Below are 22,331 nucleotides of genomic sequence, written 5' to 3' on the forward strand. Positions count from 1 at the left end.
TTTGTGACTCTGGGATGGGTCCATAAAACAGTTCCTCCGAGTATGCCGGTTCAAATGCCAAATTTTCCTGGGAGGGGGCAGACTGGGGGGAAGGAGGCTGAGGTGGAGGAGCTGGAGGAGTGCTGATTTCGGTGACATGGGTGGACTGCGTGGAAGACTGACTGGTGGACAAATGGCTGGAAGCATTGTACGCAATCCACGACATCACCTGTTCTGGCCTCAACAGTGCACTACCACGAGTCCCAGTAACTTGAGACATCAACCTAGGGAGTGTAGCTCTGCGGCATTCCCCTGCTCCCTCATCAGCAGGTGGTGTCTCACCCCGCCCAGGACCACAGCCTCTGACCCCTGCAGTAGTTGGACGCCCACGCCAACGCCCTCGTCCTCTACCCCTTCAACATTTTTAAAATTAAAGTGTAAACTGTAAAATTTTTTTGTGTTTTTTTTGTGTTTTTTTGTGTTTTTGTTTTTTTAACAAAACGATGGATATTGCTATGCTATTGCTATGGATAGTTTCTAGCCTACACTGACAGAACACAACAGGATTTTGTGCTGTGCCTGGTGACTTTTAGTTTTGAAAAAAAAAAAGAAAAGAAAAAGCAGACTGTGCCTAATTCAATCAAACCCCTAATAAATTGTCCCACTTAGGACATGGATATATGTGTCACTAAGAGCTAAACAGAACGTTCGCAAGACTCCCTGCAAATTTGTCACAACATGGTACTAGCTGTACCACTAGTGCCAGCAAGGCCAGCCACAAGCAAATCAACCAAAAATAAAATATATAATGCTATTGTAGCCCTAAGAAAGCCTGTTGGGTTCTGGCATGGCTAGTTTCTAGCCTACACTGACAGCACACAACTGGATTTTGTGCTGTGCCTGTCACTTTAAGTTTTGAAAAAAAAACAATCGGCAGACTGTGCCTAATTCAATCAAACTCCTAATAAATTGTCCCACTTAGGTGTTTGAGATGGATAGAACGTTCGCAAGTCTCCCAGCAAATTCATCACAATATGGTACTAGCTGCACTACTAGTGCCAGCAAGCCCAACCACAAGCAAAGAAAAAAAATATATATTCTAGCCCTAACAAGGGCTGTTGGGTTCTTGTAGACTCACTCCTGACAGTAAGCTAATATAACACCCTAACGCTATCCCTGTAGCAGCAGCAGCTCTCTCCTTAACGGCATCCAGACAGAGAATGATGCGAGCAGCGCGGGCAGGGACTAGTCTATTCCAGGGTCACCTGATCAGGCCAGCCAACCACTGCTATCGACGTGTAAGTGTATCACATCATGCTGGCTGGAGTGCAGAGTCTCCTGGCCTGTGATTGGCTCTGTTTCTGGCCGCCAAAAATCAAAACGACGGGAGATGCCTTTTCTCGAGCTGGTGAAATATTTGTCCGAGCAACAAGCAGTTTCGAGTACGCTAATGCTCGAACGTGCATCAAGCTCGGACGAGTGTGTTCGCTCATCTCTAGTGAGGAGCGCTTATCCCTCCTCCTTTACAGTGTAGCCGACATCTGCCCACTTGGCCATAACCATGGGGGTACACATTTGTGTGAAAGATATAGAGACCAGAAAAAAAGTTAAGAAATCAGGCCATACCTTTTGGAGGCTAACTGAGTAATTTGGTGGTGAACTTTTAAGAATACTACTTGTCATCATTATACATGGTTTTATGGATGAGACTGAATGTTAACATCCTTTTACACACACTATGCAGTGATCAAAGGATCTTACAAAAAATAAAAAATAAAAGAATGATGTATAAACAGACAGGTTATTTAGATTAATAGAAAACATAAAAAGCATACTATGCCCCCAGCAACTCCCCCTCATATTGTGCTCCCCAAGCAGCTCCCCCTTTGTTTTTTACCTGCCCACCAGCAGCTCTGTCTCTTATTTTGCCCCCAAAAAAGATACCACTATTATTTCCCACCCAGAAGCTGCTCTATTCAAGAAAGGAAAATATAATTCAGGCTGAATTTTCTCAAGGAAGCACAGACGGACCTGAAAGAGATCTGTATTTCCAAGATGGCTAGGTGACGCAGCATAATCAGGAAAGTGGGAGAAATCAACTACCAGAGAACTAGATGAAGAGGATAAGAGAAATTAGTGGAAGGTGCTAGTAGTCTGGTGAAGTAGGCCATATGGCCACTGTTCCTGACAAGCTTTTGTCACCAACTCTGGGAATGTAAATTAGATCTGTCTGCATTTAAGGGGCAAGCCGGTGAAGCAAGCACAAATTTATGCCCACTGTTGGAGTCTTTGTTGGTGAGAGTCTGGAGGTCACGGCAAAGTTTTACAGGGTGGAGCTGTCATACCCATCTTCTTTGTTTAAAGACATTGAGGATGCATTGTGGATGAACTTAAAAGCTGCCAATAACCTTCCGATCTGAAGCATAGGGGTCGTGCAAGCTGACATCGAGATCTTGGGGTGAAAGGTGAAAGGAAAAGGAGTAGTGGTGATACACAGCACAATGAATTCTCAAGTGCCAGTGATGCTAGCAATTAACTTGTTGCAAGTAGTTAATAAACCCATAAATTGGAGTTCAAAGTATTAGAAGCATGATCTTGATAATTGTCTTTTTGACAGATTAAGGAGTCGCAGTCTGAATGGTTAGCAGAAGAGTACCCTGATCCAGATCATTATGTGTGGCGGGAAGACATGAGTTACTGGTCCCACTGCCTATAGCCACAGTTGCAAGCTGCTTCATTGGTGGTTGAACTTAACCTTCAGATGGAAGGAGTAACTGTGGGGTGCACATTGTGGGATGTGCAAGATAGCCATGTCCTAGTACTTGTAATAAATGTGAATGACCGTGTAATGACTTTGCTGTTCTGAGAGCACATGGCAGACATGTACCCAGTACAGGAAGTACAGATCTCGAGGCAGTATGATTGGGAACTGGAGGTCACCAGGGCAGAAGCATAAGTGGTTACCTTGTGCCAAGTGAAAGCAAAGAATCACCCCTTCTCTATTGAGAGTATCCTGAGTGAGGTGTACTCAGAGAGGGCCATGTTGACCAAAAGTTCATTGTCCCCAATCCTTGCCACCCTTAAAAAACACTACAGCATGTTTTTAATGTACTGTAACTGTACTGTAATTTTTATGTAGGACTCCAACAGCCCTTCATCAACTGCAAATTTATAGGTCTTTGTTCTAAGCATTGAGATACGTAACACAAAATAGACACAGAAATCCGTACATAAGAAGCACTCAAATCACTGCGTTTATTTCAAGCCAGCAGTCGTGTATATAGAAACATGAAAAGCTTTGCAGAGGGTGTGAAAAGGTGATAAAATACTAAAATGCTATAGGCTAGCTTAAATATACCAGAGCCTCCCTATTTCCCTGAATGAACTTCATAGATAGTTTCTACTGGAAAAACACTACACTTTATGGAAACAGTATGTTTATCATTAAATGTCCTTGAGAAAGCTCCCATTTCGTCAAAACATATCCTTCAAACAGAGGAGCTGCAGAAAAAGCCAAGGAAAACAGTAGCAAGGACAAAGTATTTTCTAAACAGTTTACACAAAATGGTGTCGTCTGAAACATGACATGGTTGACAGTGGACAAAATGGCCCTGGCTAAAATAAGATGGCATCTGGGCGAACAAAATGACGTCTGGGGATACTCACCTAATCAGTCAGCATTACCAACAGATCCCTCACACTCTGTATCAGGGGGGTAAGCCCATGATAAAACAAATGCAAAAGAAACAGGTCATCAAATACAGCAAGATCTAGTGGGCTTCTTCAATCTTACTAGTACAGAAAAAGGCCAGGACCCTCCTGTTCTGTGTGGATTACAGATATCTTAATACTTGCACAGTAAGAGATGCCCACAAATTTCCCTGCATTGAAGACTACCTGTAAGCACTGGGACATGCTCAATACTTTTCTTTTTGATTAATGGGTACTGGCAGGTGCCAATCACTTAGAAGGATCAGGAGCAAACAGCCTTGGTTACCCCGATGGGCCTGTTTGAGTTACTGTATATGTCATTTGTACTAAACAATATACAAGCCACATTCCAGAGACTCTTGTAACTGTACCTGGAGGACTTAAAGAGGACCTGTCAACCATAAAAAGGCACCCGGAGCTGCTTATTAATATAAGCAGCTCCTAGCGATACCCCATTTTTAGCAGTGATAAACTACTAGCCTTATTGGAACCCTCCAATAAAGCTAGCAGACACTGCCGCATTGGGTGACAGGTCCGCTTTATACTATCTACCTTCTTATCTACCTGGATGACATTATCACATATCTTCGTATACAGACCACTGGGCATTATTTGGAGGCCTAGCTAGAGGCCTAAGCTCAGCAAGATTAGCTAGCTCAGCAAGATTAGCTTTAAAACACAGCACCATCTGGGACAGTGATGGGCAACCTTTTGAGCTTGGCATGTCAAAATTTGCCAAAAAAGTTAGCATAACTCAGGTAGTGTGTCACCTTTAGAAAAAAAACCTAATTTTGTGATATTTAGAGTTTAAATAACAAATATGTATAATTATTTACCTTACCTGCTTAGTGACTTCTTTGTTAATCTGTCAGTTGGTTTCTTTTGTTGGTCTTGCTGTTATTTAACTTGTGTCGGGTGCCATTAACTAAGATAAGTGAGGGGGAATTCTTCCAGTGATGGCGAACCTGTGGCAGTCCAGCAACAGCTGGACTGCCACAGGTTCGCCATCACTAGTCTATATGCAGATATTCTGTATAATGAGCTCCTCCTAGTGACTTTTTTGTTGCTGAATTTCATTTTCAACAATAGGAGATACAAACCCCAAAATGGGGTCTGCAGAGCAGGATGGGACCCGTCGACCTCCTACAGACAACGGCGACCGGCCACCGACAGTGACGACCAGTCCGCCCCTGCAATTTTTCTCCGGCGGCTGCATGTCGGCGAAAATGACTACGCGTGTCAGTGCTGACACGCGTGTCATAGGTTCGCCATCACTGGTCTGGGACAAAGCACTGTGAACATTTACAGTAAGACAACAGAGTCTTGTTAGGTAAAATATCTTTAACCCCTTAGTGACACGTTCTAAAAAGGCTCTAGTGACCGTGGCATTTTTAGCAAATTTTCGTGCATGACGGTTTTTAAGGCCATAACTTCTTTTTTTGCGAGTTACTTTAAACTTTTATTACATTTTAACTAGCTCTATGTGTCCCGAAAAAAAACCCACAAAAATTTAAAAGATTTTTTTTAATTTTTAGTTTTATTTGGGGTTGAAAGTGGAAAAAGGCTTTATTTTGTAATTTATAGTACATATTTTTTTGTAGTGTAGTGGGGGATTTTCTTTATTATATAGGTTAATGCAAAAACACAGTTAAGTGGTGTGCCCCACAAATCATTATAGAGATGTCTTCCGGGAACTGAACAGTAGACAATGGAAAAAAGATAATTCTGAGTGAATGAGGCTAGTTAAAAAAAGTCTAAATGCTATAGAAACTCCATAAAGGGAACCAAATTGCCAAGATATTAAATACTTTAAATGAAACCCGCAAACAACTGCAATATGCATTTTTATCTGAATATGGCAAAAATCTGTACAAAGAAATATAGTTTTGGTCAGAAGGTGAGGAACATGGCTATGGATAGGGTTTAAAAAACTTAGCAATAAAAAGATTGAATGCATTAAAGATAGCACAGGAACAGTAATCCATGATCCTAGAGGCAAAAAACAGTCCCCAAACTAGGTAAGGACAATACTAAAGTCAGAAATTATAGACCGATTTCACTTCTTAATAAGGACATCAAACTGTTCTCCACAGTGTTAGCCTCAAGACTAAAAGTTGTTATAGAGTCTGTATTAGACCGAGATCAACTAGGATTTATGCCACATAAGCAGACAAGAGACTAAACTAAACACATTGGGGGTCATTTACTAAGGGCCCGATTCGCGTTTTCCCGATGTGTTACCCATATATTTCCGATTTGCGGCGATTGTACCTGAATTGCCCCGGGATTTTGGGGCACGCGATCGGATTGTGGCGCATCGGCGCTGGCATGCACGCGACGGAAATGGGGGGCCGTGGCCGAACGAAAACCCGATGGATTTAAGAAAAAAAATGTGTCACGAAAATTACACTTACCTTCACCAGGTATAGGCCGGTGAATTTCAGGGCATTCCAGCGCGCCTCCGGGGAACATCAGCGCAGCAGTGCCACCTGGTGGACGGCGGAGGAACTACCTTAGTGAATCCCGGCCGGACCCGAATCTACCGCAGAGAACGCGCCGCTGGATCGCGAACGGACCAGGTAAGTAAATCTGCCCCATTGTGAACTTAGTTCAGATAGAAAACCAATCTGCTCTACACAGTGTCCTCATGTTGATTGATGTGGAGAAAACTTTCGATAGAGTACACTGGGATTTTATGAAAGCAGTAATGATACAAGTTGGTTTTCTGAAAGATTATTTCCAAATGGTCTTGATGGTCATAATGGTCTATCTGCCTATGTTGCATGCATGGGTTTCTACAGTCAAAAGTTCATGGGATTTTATAAAAGCGGTAATTATACAAATTGGTTTTCTGAAAGATTATATCCAAATGGTCATGATGGTCATAATGATCCATGTTGCAAGCATGGGTTTCTATAGTCAAAAGTTCAACCAAGCCAATAGCACAAGACAGGGGTGGCCTTTATCACCCGTGCTCTTTAATTTGTTTATTGAACCATTTGCCCATTCGAGATGCTATTCTAAGATCGAAGGATTTAAAAGTAAAGCATTACAACATAAGGTAGGGCTATATGCGGATATGTAATTTGCTGATGGCACTTGGAGATACGATAAAAGAATTCTCCTCCTTGTCTTACTATAAAATAAATAATTATAAGGGAAACCGATTATTTGTAGTAGGAAATCCATGAAAGGTTTAAATTCGTGAGGGAAAAAAGAAGTTTTTTTGTATTTGGGGGTTCAAGTGGGGCTTATCTTTAAGCATACAGTGAAGATTAATAGTCTACTACTCTCTAACGGGGTTAAAGAACTGTGTAAAAATGTAATAAAGTTAGTTACGTCTTGGTAAGACCAGATATTTTTTGTAAAGCAGAACATCCTTCCAATAATATTGTATAACTTTAGGAGTATACCTTTCCCACTGAGTAAGCACATAATAAAGGAAATACAGACCTATTTGATTAATTGGGCAGAATTTCGAGAAACCATTTGGACGTGCTGGATTTCCTAATTCAGGATGCTGCTCTACTGGAGCCAATTAGAAAGGGATGGTCAGTTGGGGAACAAAATGAGAAGTGGATGAGTATCAAATCATAGGTGACCGAGGTCCTCTTCCACAAGGCCCTAATAATAGCTGAATTCCTGGAAAACTTAGGAAAAAAAAGAGTAGGGATCCTACAAAGTGATATTTCAGCCAAAAATAGCTTTACATTACAAGTCTAGAGGAAATGAAAGAAGGCTTTTGGGGAAAAACTATTACTCTCCCTAGAGGATATAGATACTGAATAATTACAGAGCCTTCTTAGTGACTTGAATCTTTTAATTTGGATACAAGCAGGCATTAAAAATCTAAAGTTCTCAAAAAAAATTTGAGAGGTATGTGGAGTTGTAGCTGCCTACATGGACCTAATCCATAGGTATGGCAGGGGTAAGAAGCCGTGGACAAAGGCAATCCATGATTCAAATAAAAACCTGGTATGTACTAACCATGTGGATACGTTGTTTAAATTGCACGCTCTCTTGTACCTGACCCCTAACAAAATAGCTAAAATATACCCAGGCCAGATGAGACATTGCTGGCTGGTGTAATGATTCAGCCTTAACACTACATATGTGGTGGAACTGCCCTAAGGCTGCCCAAACTTGAAACTATGTTTTTAATTTAAAATGAGGAAAAATTGTACCAAACCCTGTTCCTTCTTGATAATTACATAATTCCTCTTCCAGAGAGAGAGAAAAGGCTAAGTAGCTTAAAACTGGAAATCTCTTAGTAGTCTAGTAGTCCCCGTATGCTGCAAGGGAAGATGAATGAATGTTATAGGTATGAGAAAAGTATGTGGGAACAAGGACTGTAAACACCCTGGGCATTTGATCAAAATAGGGAGAGGTGGCTGAACTCAACTCCACAGTATACAAATGTAGGCCGCCTGGTCAAGATCCAAGACACTCAAGCTTTTTTAATCTTTGACAAAGTGAGCTTTGTTGAATTGGATAACCATCATCCCTAAAAATTGTATAAATATAGAAATATTGTATAAATATTATAAATATAGAAATAAAGATATATAAATATAAAATATAATCATAGATATATAACAAGATATAAAATTAAAAACAAAGGGTAGAAAAATAAGTGGCTGCATTTAAAAATTGACGGAGGGCCGTGTTTAGGGGAGATTTCTCTCCATAAAATTATTGCTATGACTGTCTTGTTTCTTCACTTTCTTTGGTATATACCAATGTATTGGATGATACTTTATATGCTTTGAATGAAATAAAATATATACCAGACTTCATAAGTGGGGCATCTATAAGAGCCCCAGTTACAGAGGGAAACGACCTCATGTGACTACTGATATCGGTCAGAGCAGATGGTCACGTAACCACCGAGTCTATAGAGCTATCGACAGTGCTGGCTCTGCTCCTCTTTGCATCATCCTACTTCAGCACAATGCAGTGAGGAGTAGAGAAGAGAGAAGCGGTAATAAACCACATCTCCCTTCTCCCTAGGGTCTTCAGGTGTCCCTGATCAGTCCTGATGTTTATATTTTAGTTGTCCTTGAATACAACCATAAACTTTATCTGTGGCTTTTTAACCACAATTTGTGCAAATTTGCTAATTTTTCATACATCCAAATCTGGATTTTAAATTTATATCAGGTACAACACTGAAACATTTTTGTGTGGCTAACTGTGCTAGGTGAGTGTAAAAGTTGTAAATTTAGGCGCAAATATATAAAATGTGCCAAAAAAAACTCACAGAAATAAGAGAAGAAAAGAGAAACTTCTAAGATAACTGCCCCCCATTGTGTCTTATATACATTTCATGACTTATCTGTCTCATCTCTCTTTTTCTATGTGTAAGATATTAGTAGAATTTTCAGAAGCTAAATGAAAGTGTAGCTAAACCCTTTAGCATGATAATCTAAGCACATTGTAAACACACAGCATCTTATAGCACAAAGCACTAGTGCCCGATCACACTGCTGAATCTCAGCAATAAAACTGAATAGAAATGTAAAGCAAGGGGTTAAAACCTATTTTTATTGTGGAAACATCACTAGGGGATTCAAATTTGAGAACCTTCTTTTATAACCAAACCCTGTTAAATGTAAGAATCACTTCCCATAATTCATAGCTTAGTATTGCTACATACAGCCCATAGTTAACACTGATGATGCGTTAAATATTTTACAGATTGCACATTATTTTAGTGATGAAGAACAGATGTATTGTGTTGCACTGACTTCTGTAAACCCATGTAAAACAATTATTAAACATGGAAAACATTTTTTAGAAAGTCTGATGTAATCTGTGTTCAGCACAGGGATCAGTGTAGCAATTCAATGCTAAACTGATCTGCAAAACAAATAGGTTAAGTCTTTTGATCATTGCATCTTCTCAAACAACATCACATTTCTCAAATTCAAAGGATCTTTCCGGTTTTCTATGATCAGGTTACAGTGGCTCCATTCTGAGGTAATGATGCCTATTGCAGACAAGGGTTCTGGTATTTGCTCACTATTTGATGCTTTCTGCCTGATAATACTGTATTAAGCTGAAGTGTATGGACTATAAAATAATTTCACAGCTGCTAATCCAAAAATCTTTGGCTTATACAACGTAAATTATGCCTTGAGACAGGTGTGGGTTTATTTTAGATTTTCATATGTAGTTGTAGCCCAAATGACAATGACAGGTGTACAATACCTTACTGCAAAGCAAAAGTTTCTCTAATTTTTATTCTATTTTTATCTATTTAGTTTTTAGGCATTTCAAGACAATAGCACAGTATAACTTAAATACTCTTATAATGACTCTTCTTATAATCAGCTCCAGCTACGGAAGTTGCCTGCTCTTTATAACACTTTCAGGATACATTCAAATGTGGCATTTGCATTGCATTTCCCAACACAAGGCAAACACCCGACGCAGGTGTTTTGCATGTACACAATGCATAACACCAGGAGCTTGATGCCGATCAGATGTGTTTTGGAAACGCAGATTTACATTGAATATTTGTGAACACAATCTCAGTAGTTCTCCACCACTAACCCTCACTGGTACCTAACACAATACAGGTGAAGTAGATTTAAATGACTTAATTATACCGTCCACAAAAAAATGTATCCTATTTGTAAATAAGCAAATAGAAACGACCTAACATATCTCTTGAAAAAAAAACTGTTTTAGTAGAGATGTGTAATCTTTATTATATAGCAGTTTTGAATTATATGCTGTTCCACTGAAACATGTTAAAAATTTGACAACTGGGTTCTAACATTTGAAGGAACACTTCACATTCTTTTATTTGAGATTTCTATAGAAATTATATAAAAGATAGTACAATGTAGAGAGAGTTATATTAAATGACACTCCAAAATTGTAAATTATAATAAATAGAAGGAATGTATGTACCGAAACCTAATTGTCGAGGTAATATGCCTATCTTTAATAATAAAGATCTGTCAAATGTACAAATGTATGTATTAATTTTTTGGTACTATAAGATGCACTTAACTAGTAGATGCACCCCAAGAACCACAGGACCCACAGAAATCAACAAGGTATCCCTTATCCTGTGAATAGGGAATTACTTGCTGTGATCATAATACACCTTTAAAGGGAATCTGTCATCAAGTTTTCATCATATAACAGGTTCCCACATAAGTCTTTACATTGTTTTCATTTAATTTTTATTATAAAAATCCATAGCTCAGACTCAGAGTCTGGATAATGTTTCCTTTTCTCAAACATCTCATTGACTCCTTCATTTCCTGCTCTCTCAGGAAATAGGGAGGGGAAAATGAGGGAGATGTTGGCTGAGAAATTCCTAAGGGAGAAGGGAACGAGGGAGCAGAGAGAGACGTTGGCTGAATCACACAACGGGGGAAATTTATCACCACCTTTCTTCTAAATGTTAGAATAAAAAAGTCACAGATTTTTGCGCAATTCCTTTTTGAAACTTTTCCACATTTTCCACTGTTTTTCATTGTATTTTTGGATTTATCTAAAGTTAGATGATACTGACGTGTCTAACTTCAACACCTTGAGAAAAGTTTCAGGTTACAAACAGTCAATTTTAGACGGCAATGTAAAAAACGCAGTAAAAAAACATTTTAGATATAAAATGCTTTATTTAGACAAATCAAAAGAAAACTCTCCTTCAGCTGCAGTATGGAGATAATATAAGCAAAAGCCTTATATAAGGAAAGGTGGAGATTCATCTGATAGCCAACTGTAAGACTTTTTTTGCGCAAAAAATTGCGACTTTTTAAAGAAAAAGATTGCATCCTCCACACCAGGAAGTAATGTTTGACTAACTGGCAAAGATGAAATTTAACACAAGGAGAATCCACCTAAGACTAATTTGACTAAGAAACTACACAAAAAAGGAACTAGACAACTAGAAAACGAAAAGATTAATCTCCCCCAGCACCTCGCTAAAGAGAAATTCCTGAGGGCGGTGGGATGAGGGAGATGATGAGGGCATGTGATTATTTCTTTTGCCTGAAACGCATCAAATGTTTAGTACAGATAGTCATGTTGCTGTTTTTTTTAATATGTTCTAATAAAGAAAGTTTTTTGTTTTACTGTAGCTGGGACCTTAAATTATACCTTTCAACTAGTCTACCGGATGAGGGAGATGTTGGAGAAGAAAATACAAGCCCCTTCTGAATTGATGATTCTGCTAGAACGGTTTCAGCTACTTTTTGAAAATTAATTCAATAAAGATTCAAGCTATAGATTTTTATAATGAAAATGGAATAAAGAACAGTAAAAAGACTTCTGTGGGGACCTGTCATTAGGTATAATGGTAAAAGCCTGATGACAGGATCCCTTTAATAATACAGACAATGGGGGAATCCAATACAGGAAAGCAGCACTCCGTCTCATTCAATTATTTATCCACATGTGAATAATAAGTGAATGAGACAGAGTGCTGCTTTCCTTTTTTGGATTTGTTGGAGTTTGGGGTCTTGAGCCCGATCTTCACAAACCTGCACCCACATTGTATTTAATCCACTTTTTCACAGTGCCAACCTTTACCCTTGCTTTGAGATAATGGGGGAGATTTATCTTTTCTCTTTCTAGTTTTCTAGTTGTCTAGTTTCTTAGTCTTATTTGTCTTAGGTGGATTCTCCTTTTGTTAGATTGCACCTGTTCCTGTTAGTCTCCCTGGTGTGGGAGGTACAACTTAAATAAAAAAAATCTCCAATTTTTCCACAAAAAAAGTCTCACAGATGGCTGTCCGATAAATCTTCGCCTTTATTTATATCATGTTTTTGGTTATATTGTCTTCATATTGCAGCTGAAAAACAGCTCACCGGCAGATTTTTTTTTAAATTAAAATGTCTTTCAAAACAAATAAATTGCAATTAGCAGTTTTGTCTTTCCTAATTTGCAAAACTTTTGATATTTCTAAATAGAGTATTTTATATCCTAAATGTTTTGTACTGCATTTTTACATAGCTGACTAAAATGAACTTTTAACATTTTTTTAAATCTGAAATCTTTTTCAAGATGGGGAAGTTAGACAGGTTAGTGCTGTCTAGCATTTGCAACTTTTTTGCATTTTTTTAAGAAAGTCCTTGTTGGCAAGTCCATCTAACTTTAGTCCAAACACCTGGATTTGTAACATAAATACAACAAATGCATTGAAAAACAGTTCACCACAAGTTGCGGTGCAAATGTGGAAATGTCACAAATAGGTGCACTAACCGATATTGCACTAAAATCTGAGATTTTTTGGTTTTAACATTTTGAAGAAAGGTAGTGACAAATCTCCCCCGATGTCTTTTATGAGTTACAATAACTCATAATAATAATGATAATAAATCTTTCATTTATATAGAGCTATTAGGTCATGAGGCACATATACAGACAAATAAGACATTATAGAGCATATCAGCAGATGGAAATGAAGGACTTGCTCGGAAGAGCTTACAATCTATGATGAGTTCATTAAAAATATCTTAATTTATTAAAAAGATACAAAATTTACATTGATTTTAGAGTTTACATTTCTGTTAGACTGTATAAATTAAAAATGTTTTTATTCAGTATTTATGCATTTATCTGGAAATAGGATTAAAATTCTAACATATACTGACTGATTGAAGTCCTTCTATCTGGTCTAGGACTCTAGGTTTCTAACATGTTTGCTACTGTACATCCCATGCTTTACACTTGTGCTATCAGTGTATGCTTCATATGATCAAGTATAATAATTAATTAATGGTTCACAAAACATCCCATCTATTGATTCATAGTAGGGTTATTGTGTCTACTTTTAAAATACAGCAGATTAATTATACGTTATTTACATAATATATTTACTTATGTGTTGGCAGAATGAAATAGATATATGTGCCAGGTCACTTCTATTTGTGTGACTTGGCTTGCACCTGTCTAGACTGCTTAACACTTTTGTAACATCATTATTCTTGTAAACCAATTGGTAACAGTTGCAGATAGAGTACGTTATGCTGTGGATTTCGCTACGTTGCCCTGAATAAACAAATTCAATTCTGTTTCATCATTATTTAACACGTGCAGGTTTAATGTGATTTCTTATCATTGTATTGTAAAGTATCTCATACAAACATATTTTCTTTCATATTATACAGATCTTATTAGCTTGTCACATTGTGTAAAACAGCTTCTATACTATAAAGCAATCTTTAATTATTAAATAGAATTTCAACTGCTGTCTGGATCATGGAGTAGGGATACAATCTACATTATTCTATGTCTTTTAAAGCATAACTAAACATTTAAATGATTATACTTAAAGTTTGATTTTGTACACAAGGTGACTGATAGATAATAAGCTAATAAAGTTTCTGATGACTTAAAGGGGTTGTTCACTTTTAGCGAATAATTGATATTGTTTGTGTTATGAAAAGTTACACAATTTTCCTGTATAATTTTTGAATCAATTTCTCACAGTTTTCTAGATCTCAGCTTGCTGTCATTCTATAGTAAGCTTTATTGTTCACTTCCTGTGGATAGAAATCTGCCCATGGTCATGTGATGCGACACAGATGCATGGCTCATTATAACACTCAGCCCCGATTACAATAATCAAGCAGAGATCTAGAAAACTGCACGTAAATGATGCAGACATATATTGGAAAACTGTATAACTTTTTGTTACTTTTCGTCTTCGTCTTTGTACTTACGAAGCTCATATGTTAAGTGAAATATTCTCTAGATATATAAAGAGCCAATCTTTAGCCTTGTATCCTTATATTTCTGCTATGTACAGACTTATGAAGGCTTTTGGAAATATTGCTTAGTTTATTATTATTATCAATTGCACTATTCATTTCAGAATAAAGAAAATATCTAAAATTTTGTTACACTAAATGCAGCATTATTATATATGAAGAATGATATTTTTTTGAGAAATTCGTCATTTGTTGATATTATCTGTTTTACAACCGAAATTAGTTACTTACTAACCTTTCCCATATCTTAACTTTGTGTTTCTATCATTTTGATTTGTAAAGCCCTGCAGAATTTGATGGCACTATATAAATAAAGAATATTATTATTCTTTAAAAGTCATTTTATCTGTATATATCGAACTAAGATTTCAATTTTAATTACAAAATTTCTAAATTGACCCATTTTCAAAGTACACCCTCAAACTTCTAAAACTGCTTTTAGGAAGATTTTTAAAGCCTTTGAGCGCTGCATAGTAATTAAAACAAAATGGAGTTCAAATTTAGAACGGTCTAATTTTGTCGGTAATATATTCATTTAGCCCTAAAATTTACACAGTTGCAAAATATAAAGAGAGACTTTTTTTATTTGTTCCACCATGGGACATGAACAAATAATCATCTGATTGCTTGTTCATGATAATACCCTGCAATACTGATGTATTGTAGATGATTAAGCAAGCCAGTCTTTACACATGCATAGGCTGACACTGTGCCTTTAAGATCCTGTCACAGATGGGATCTTACAGGCACCGCCTGCGGACAGCCCTGGGGTCCCTAGGGCTGCCATAGAAACGATCAGTATATTGGATGCTGAGCGTTAAGAGGTTAGCCTAATTTAATAAGACGTGGACATACTGTATGTCTGTGTTATGCATACTGTATATATGTGTGTACTGTATATTTCTGTGTTATGCATACTGTATATATGTGTGTATATGTGTATATATATATATATATGTGCCATGCATACTGTATATATGTGTGTACTGTATATCTGTGTTCTGCATACTGTATATATATATATATATATATATATATATATATATATATATATATATATGTGTGTACTGTATATGTCTGGTTTATGCATACTGTATATATGTGTGTACTGTATATGTCTGGTTTATGCATACTGTATATATGTGTGTACTGTATATGTCTGTGTTATGCATACTGTATATATGTGTGTACTGTATATGTCTGTGTTATGCATACTGTATATATGTGTGTATATGTGTATATATATATATGTGCCATGCATACTGTATATATGTGTGTACTGTATATCTGTGTTCTGCATACTGTGTATATATATATATATATATATATATATATATATATGTGTACTGTATATGTCTGGTTTATGCATACTGTATATATGTGTGTACTGTATATGTCTGTGTTATGCATACTGTATATATGTGTGCACTGTATATGTCTGTGTTATGCATACTAATAGTGTGGTAAACATGTGGCAGTATTATTTGGCCCTTATGTAGGTAATATTGCTCTAAATGACCATGTTGGCACTTTGCGGTAGATAAGTGGGTTTTGGCTGGCAGTTTGGGCACTTGATCGCTAAAAGGTTCACCATCACTGTCATAGAGAATACAGTTTTTTATAGTAGAAAGAGTATAGTATGAAGAGTTTTTAATAGTTGAACTGGATTTTTCAGAAAAAAGATAAGTGAGATGAATGTTTACCTTTTTGTATGCAGAGCTGTTTTCCTGGTCTCTTGGGAGTGGTTATTGAGAAATGGGGCAGACAAGTATGACACCCTGAGGGGCATAGAAGTGGATGGAGGAGATATAGGGGACATAGAATTTTTTTTTCATTGAAATGGAATCAGAGTGGCTCCCCAAGGGTGGGTGTGGGGGCACTCCACACTGGCCACTCCCATGGGACTAGGGGCATAGAGAAAGGTAAACTTTCATCTAATTATCTTTTTTTTTTTGGATAAAGCCGGTTTTACTATAAAAACTCTTCGGCAATGTGCACACTATTCTTCATGGGGACTTGGTGGAGTCAGAAAAAGGGCTCCCGATGACAGGTTCCCTTTAAGGTAAGTAATTTGTAATCAATATTTACAGTCTTCCAATTTTACTTTTCACATAAATGTTGGGTCTAAAATTACCTCTTTGTTTAACAAAGGTTTAATTGAACAAACTGAAAATCCCCACTCTTAAACATTTTCATTGTTCCAAAACTGGAGGGCAGATGTCTTTTGGCCGCAAGCCACAGAATTCACAAAGACGCAACCTGATACAGATGAGTCTGTAGACCATACTATATTTTCTCATTTAATGATCACAAATTAGAGAAAGTATCCTCTTACACTTCAGAGGATCTGCGCGCCTTAGTATTTTCAATAAAAACAAATTAATGTTAGTGTGAATATTTGTGCAATTAGCACCACATAATGGTAGTATATGCATAGATATCTAAGCCAACAGCTTCATTGGTAGTATTCCACATCTAGGCACATTGATGAATGTACATCTTCAAATATAGAATAAATATATTGATGAATGGCCAGGCTAGTATTAATATTACTCTAATACATAAATATTTCTGGTCATAAACCAGTGCAAGGAACTTACAAATTTACCATAGCTAATAGCTTGGGTTTAAAGAAGATCTGTAGTAATGCTCTGTACAGAGAAACCAAACGCTTAGCACATTAAGATAGATGGACAGCTATGAAGATAGTTATGGATTTTTAAAGATGGGGAGTAAAAATGGAAATGCAAAAAAACAGATGATGTGGTTCTTAAGAGGTTTAAAAAACATTAAAAGATAATTAATAACTTCAATATATACAAAAGTAGTGGAAAATATAAACTCCATGTTGGCTTAAATTAAACTGTAAGCCCCGAGGCTCTATGATTACTGGTCGTTTGTTACAATGTGCCAGTGGCAATTAATGAGTAGTAAAATCCCTATATAAAGCCATACTATAGTTTGACAGTATGATCAGCCAGGCCATTTTAGATTTTGTAGCGTAATTTCAAAATTGCATTAAGGAGTTTATAGACATTGACACCTTTATGCAATTTTGACTGAAAATGTTAAATATTATACAAAACTAATAAATACTTCTATGATGGCTAAATATCATTTCTCACATATCCTAAATGTAATAGAATAACATGTGTAATGCTCATAGATACCTCGTAGTCATATATCCACATAATTAAATAATAATGATATCACTAAAACTGAAATAACCAAAAGCAGCTTTTCAGCTTTTTTTTTTAACCCCTTAACGACTTGACCTTTTTTTTAGTTTTTTCACTTCCATTTTTCACTCCCCACCTTCAAAAATCTAAAACTTTTTTATTTTTCCACATAAAGAGCTCTGTTATGGCTTATCTGCGTAACAAATTGCACTTCGTAGTGACGGTATTTAATATCCCACGGCGCATACTGGGAAGCGGGAAAAAAATTCAGTGAAATGCAGTGAAAATGGTGAAAAAACACATTTGCAACGTTTTCTTGTGCGCTTGGATTTTAAAGCTTTCACTGTGTGCCCCAAATGACATATCTACTTTATTCTTTGGGTTGCTATGATTACGTGGATACCAAATTTGTATAGGCTTTATAATGTTTTCATACATTTAAAAAAATTAAAACCTCCGGTACAAATTTTTTTTTTTAATTTTGCCATCTTCTGGCGGCAATAACTTTTTTATACTTTGGTGTACGGAGCTGTGGGTGCTGTCATTTTTTGTGACTTTTGATGGCGTTTTCATTGCTATCATTTTTAGGACTGTGCGACCTTTTGATCACTTTTTATTAATTTTTTAATATTTTCCAAAATGGCAAAAAAATGTCATTTTTGACTTTGGATGCTATTTTCCGTTACGGGGTTAAACGCAGTAAAAAAACGTTATTATATTTTGATAGATCGGGGATTTTCGGACACGGCGATACCTAATGTGTATATGATTTTTACTGTTTATTAATATTAATATCAGTTCTAGGGAAAGGGGGGTGATTAGAATTTTTAGTTTTTTTTATTAGAATTTTTTTTTTAACTTTTTTTTAATTTAACTTTTACTATTTTTCAGACTTCCTAGGGTACTTTAACCCTAGGTTGTCTGATCGATCCTACCATATACTGCCATACTGCAATATGGCAGTATATGGGGATTTTACTCCTCATTCATTACAATGTGCTGATAGCACATTGTAATGAATGGGTTAAAACGAGACAGCTTCGGGCCTTCGTAAGACCCGAAGTTGTCATGGCAACGGATCACTGTTCCCCGTGACGTCATCGGAGAGCGAAGATCCGCGGCAAGATGGCGGCCCATGCGGCGCCATCTTTTTGAAGCCTTTGGCAGTATTGCTGGTGGCGATCGCTGTGAAAGCACCGATCGCAGGTGTTACCGGTAAGCCTTTTTCTGCAATATGCAGCAAATACTCACCGGCTATGGAGAGGGCTCGGCCCGCGAGCCCTCTCCATGCATCGGGACCCGGCGCGTGTTGGGAAGGGGTTAAACAGTTACAACCTACAAAATACAGCTATTTAAATACAGCAATTAAAAGTAAAGTACCCCTAAAATGGTTTTTTTGAAAGTAAAGAATCTGGCGATTGCATTTGTCTTGTTTATTAGTTGACATCTCATTCCACCCTCATCCAACTTTGTGACAAATAATTTTTAAAAAATGCATAAAAACAAACATGTTCACATAAAACACACATCAAAGATTAGGTTTACACTAAAACAGGAATGCAAAAATAGTAAGTCAAAGTGATCTGATTTATATATAAAACAATACACAACACCAGCAAAAATGTATACTCCCAAAAGCTATTAAATATTTGGTTGTAATCCACAAATGTGTTAAAATACATATAACACACACACAAAAAAGCTTTTATCTTATCAAAATTTTTTATAGAAAGCACAGCTTACCTTTTATAAAAATATAACTTTTTAATATACACAGTCACTTTTATGAAACTTAAAATATAACAATTACATGAAAATGTAAAATTTCCACTCAAATATGTACAAATCATTGGGACAGATTTACTTACCCGGCCCATTCGCGATCCTGCGGCGCGTTCTCTGCGGTGTCGCTGCGTTCTCTGCAGTGTCCAACGTCCATCAGGTGTCGCTGCTGCGCTGAAGTCCGCCGAGGCCCGCCGGAGTTCACGATCCTGTACTTGTTGAAGGTAAGTGCGTGTTCCGCAACACTTCTTTTTTAATGCGGCGGTCTTTCCGAATCCGTACTGCCACGCCCCCCGATTTCCGTCGCATGCATGCCGGCGCCGATGCGCCACAATTCGATCGCGTGCGCCAAAAACTCAGGGCAATACAGGGAAAGTCGGCGGAAATCGGAAATATTCGGGTAACACGTTGGGAAACCGCGAATCGGGCCCTTAGTAAATAACCCCCATTTAGTTCATACATATCCACAAGTGTATATTCACCAAAATATGCAGTAAAGGAGAAAGAATTTTTTGACATATTATTTTACACTCCTTTACAAAGCAGCAACCCAAATAAAAAAACTATCTAATCAATAAACCAAGCTAAGATAACAAAGGTCACTTGGGGTAATAAGGGTTTTATATATGGACCATAGCAACGCAACAACAGAAACTCCAGCGGTTCATAAGAATTTGAGTAAGAACACCATAATATAGGTATAAATATTGGAGGGATGGTGTGAAATAAAAACTTTATTCAGGAGTGTGTGTATTTTTTACATGTTACATGCAACTTTTTGGAGAAGTTCTGAGTCTCAGTGTCAATATGCAGCTATTTTAGGAAAAGAGGTTCATCCTCGCCCTCCATATGTAAAAAATAAACTCTCAATTTATGACATTCAGAGAGAAAGCGTGCTCTCAGATTGATCTGGGTAAGGAAGACATAAATATAAGTTCAGGTTATTCCTTTCCAAAAATGTTTCTATATTTGAAGTCAATATTTGCTTGATCTGTAAACAGGTTTTTTGTTTTTGTAAAAAAAAAACATTTTTTAAATTATTATAAAAGCTTTTTACTTTTTTTGTTTTGCAGCCTAAGTTTTCAGAAGATTGCAAATTTATGGAGCGATATCAAGAAAACAGCTATAACACTTATGCCTCAGCTACCTATAGAACTCAAAAGACTGGCAGAAGATGGTATGTGGCACTGAATAAAAGAGGCAAAGCCAAAAAAGGATCCAGTCCTCGAGTGAAACCACAACATATATCAACACACTTCCTTCCTAGGATCAAACATATAGAGCCACCTGATTTCTCATTCAATGTTAAAGTACCTGAAAAGAAAAAGACTTCTCATGTACCTGTGAAAGTCAAGCCTGTGGTCCACCCACCAAAGAAGAAAACCAGCCCTGTCCGATATAGGCTGAAGTTCAGATTTGGATAAATTGTGATAGAATAATAATGGAGAAGTTATATCTTCCTGAACAATACAACTCAACACAATGGGGCAGATTTATCAAGCAGTCTGAAAGTCAGAATATTTCCAGTTGCCCATGGAAACTAATCACAGCTCAGCTTTCATTTCACCAGTGCTCATGAATATTTTAAAGGGGAGCTGTGATTGGTTGCCATGGGCAACTGGAAATATTCTGACTTTCAGACTGCTTGATAAATCTGCCCCAATGGCTGTGTTCTGCACTTCGTTCCTCTAGCCAGTGAGAAGGTGCACTGCTGACATAAATGGTGGCAAATGTACATTCAGAGTAGGAAAAGTACACTATGATTTTTATATGGCTTAGGCCAGCATATATTGGGTAATTTAAGATAATATTTATCGAAATAATGCAAAATACATACTTTGACTTGTACAGTTCTTATGAACAGTTACAAATAGAATTGATGCCCTGCGTATATATATTCTTTATATGCCACACAAGTGAAAATAAAAAAATACTATAACATTTGGTAAGATACATTTACAATTACTTTTCTTTTACTTATATACCTATGCATCACAAAGCTAACAACATCATTTTTTTAAAAAAAAATCCCCTTTTCATGTAGTCTACTCTACATCTCCTCAGTGTGCAGCATTTCTGAGACCACACATAGACTGAAAACCCTCAGTTGTTCCAATTTTAAGTAGAAGAACTCAGGTAAGGTTCAATGGGAAGAAAGATTAAGCAGTGAAAACACAAAAAGGTAAATGTTTATGATTTAATGAAGAGAATTCAATCCACAGTGGTTATGATTCAAAGTGTAATAAAAATTAACAGATGTACATATGGGTGCATTTTGGGACTCGATTGGGACTCGGATACAAACAGCATATTGTTTTACGCATTTGGATAACTCTTCCTAAACATGAATTGGCAGTGTTGAGAAGCATCTGATCAAATATTGAAGACATTCATAACTCTCAAAGAGATAACCATGCTTAAATATGCATTGAACACATTATCAAAGTAAAAATATTTCTAAAGGTGCCACAGGATAGGGTGGAGGAACCATATGCTGGGACCATCTCCAATCACAGGAATGGGGTTCTGTTCTCACTGATGGGTATAGAGGAAGAAAGAGCATGAGTTATGAGGTTACTTTCAATTTTAATGGCTAGGCAGAAATTGGCGAGCACAACGTTTGGGTATTTCTCCGACAATCCCATAGACAGTGACAATACTCAACCTGCAGCTCCATCATTTAGTCAGAACAGGACTTCTGTTCTCTGGATTGCTGGGGGGTCCTGTTTTCTCCATCATGGAGTTAAATCAGCCGTTAGACCAACAATACCTTTAATAGTTGTTGCAACCTCTTTATTAGTTGTCACAACCCGTTTGAAATGTTTCATGATAAAAATTATGAAAAAACACCCACTACTGAAGACTAGTAAGAAAACATTGTAAGTACAAATCATATCAATAAAAATGTGTTCTTCAGGCTAATAAGTTTCCAATTGCAACATCTTTG

General features: G+C 37.0%; 1 protein-coding gene across 1 annotated transcript in view; it reads left to right on the plus strand.

Annotated features, from left to right (window-relative positions):
* Window positions 1-20,937, plus strand: part of FGF5 (fibroblast growth factor 5) — a 42,689-nt gene extending 21,752 nt beyond the window's left edge. Inside the window, exon 3 of the mRNA XM_072126589.1 lies at window positions 20,458-20,937. Within this exon, the coding sequence (XP_071982690.1) occupies window positions 20,458-20,808 (351 nt within the window). The 3' untranslated portion in view covers window positions 20,809-20,937. The remainder of the gene's footprint in view (window positions 1-20,457) is intronic.
* Window positions 20,938-22,331: the final 1,394 nt, after the last annotated feature.

This window comes from Engystomops pustulosus, chromosome 1, assembly GCF_040894005.1.
Source record: "Engystomops pustulosus chromosome 1, aEngPut4.maternal, whole genome shotgun sequence".
Classification (NCBI taxonomy): domain Eukaryota; kingdom Metazoa; phylum Chordata; class Amphibia; order Anura; family Leptodactylidae; genus Engystomops; species Engystomops pustulosus.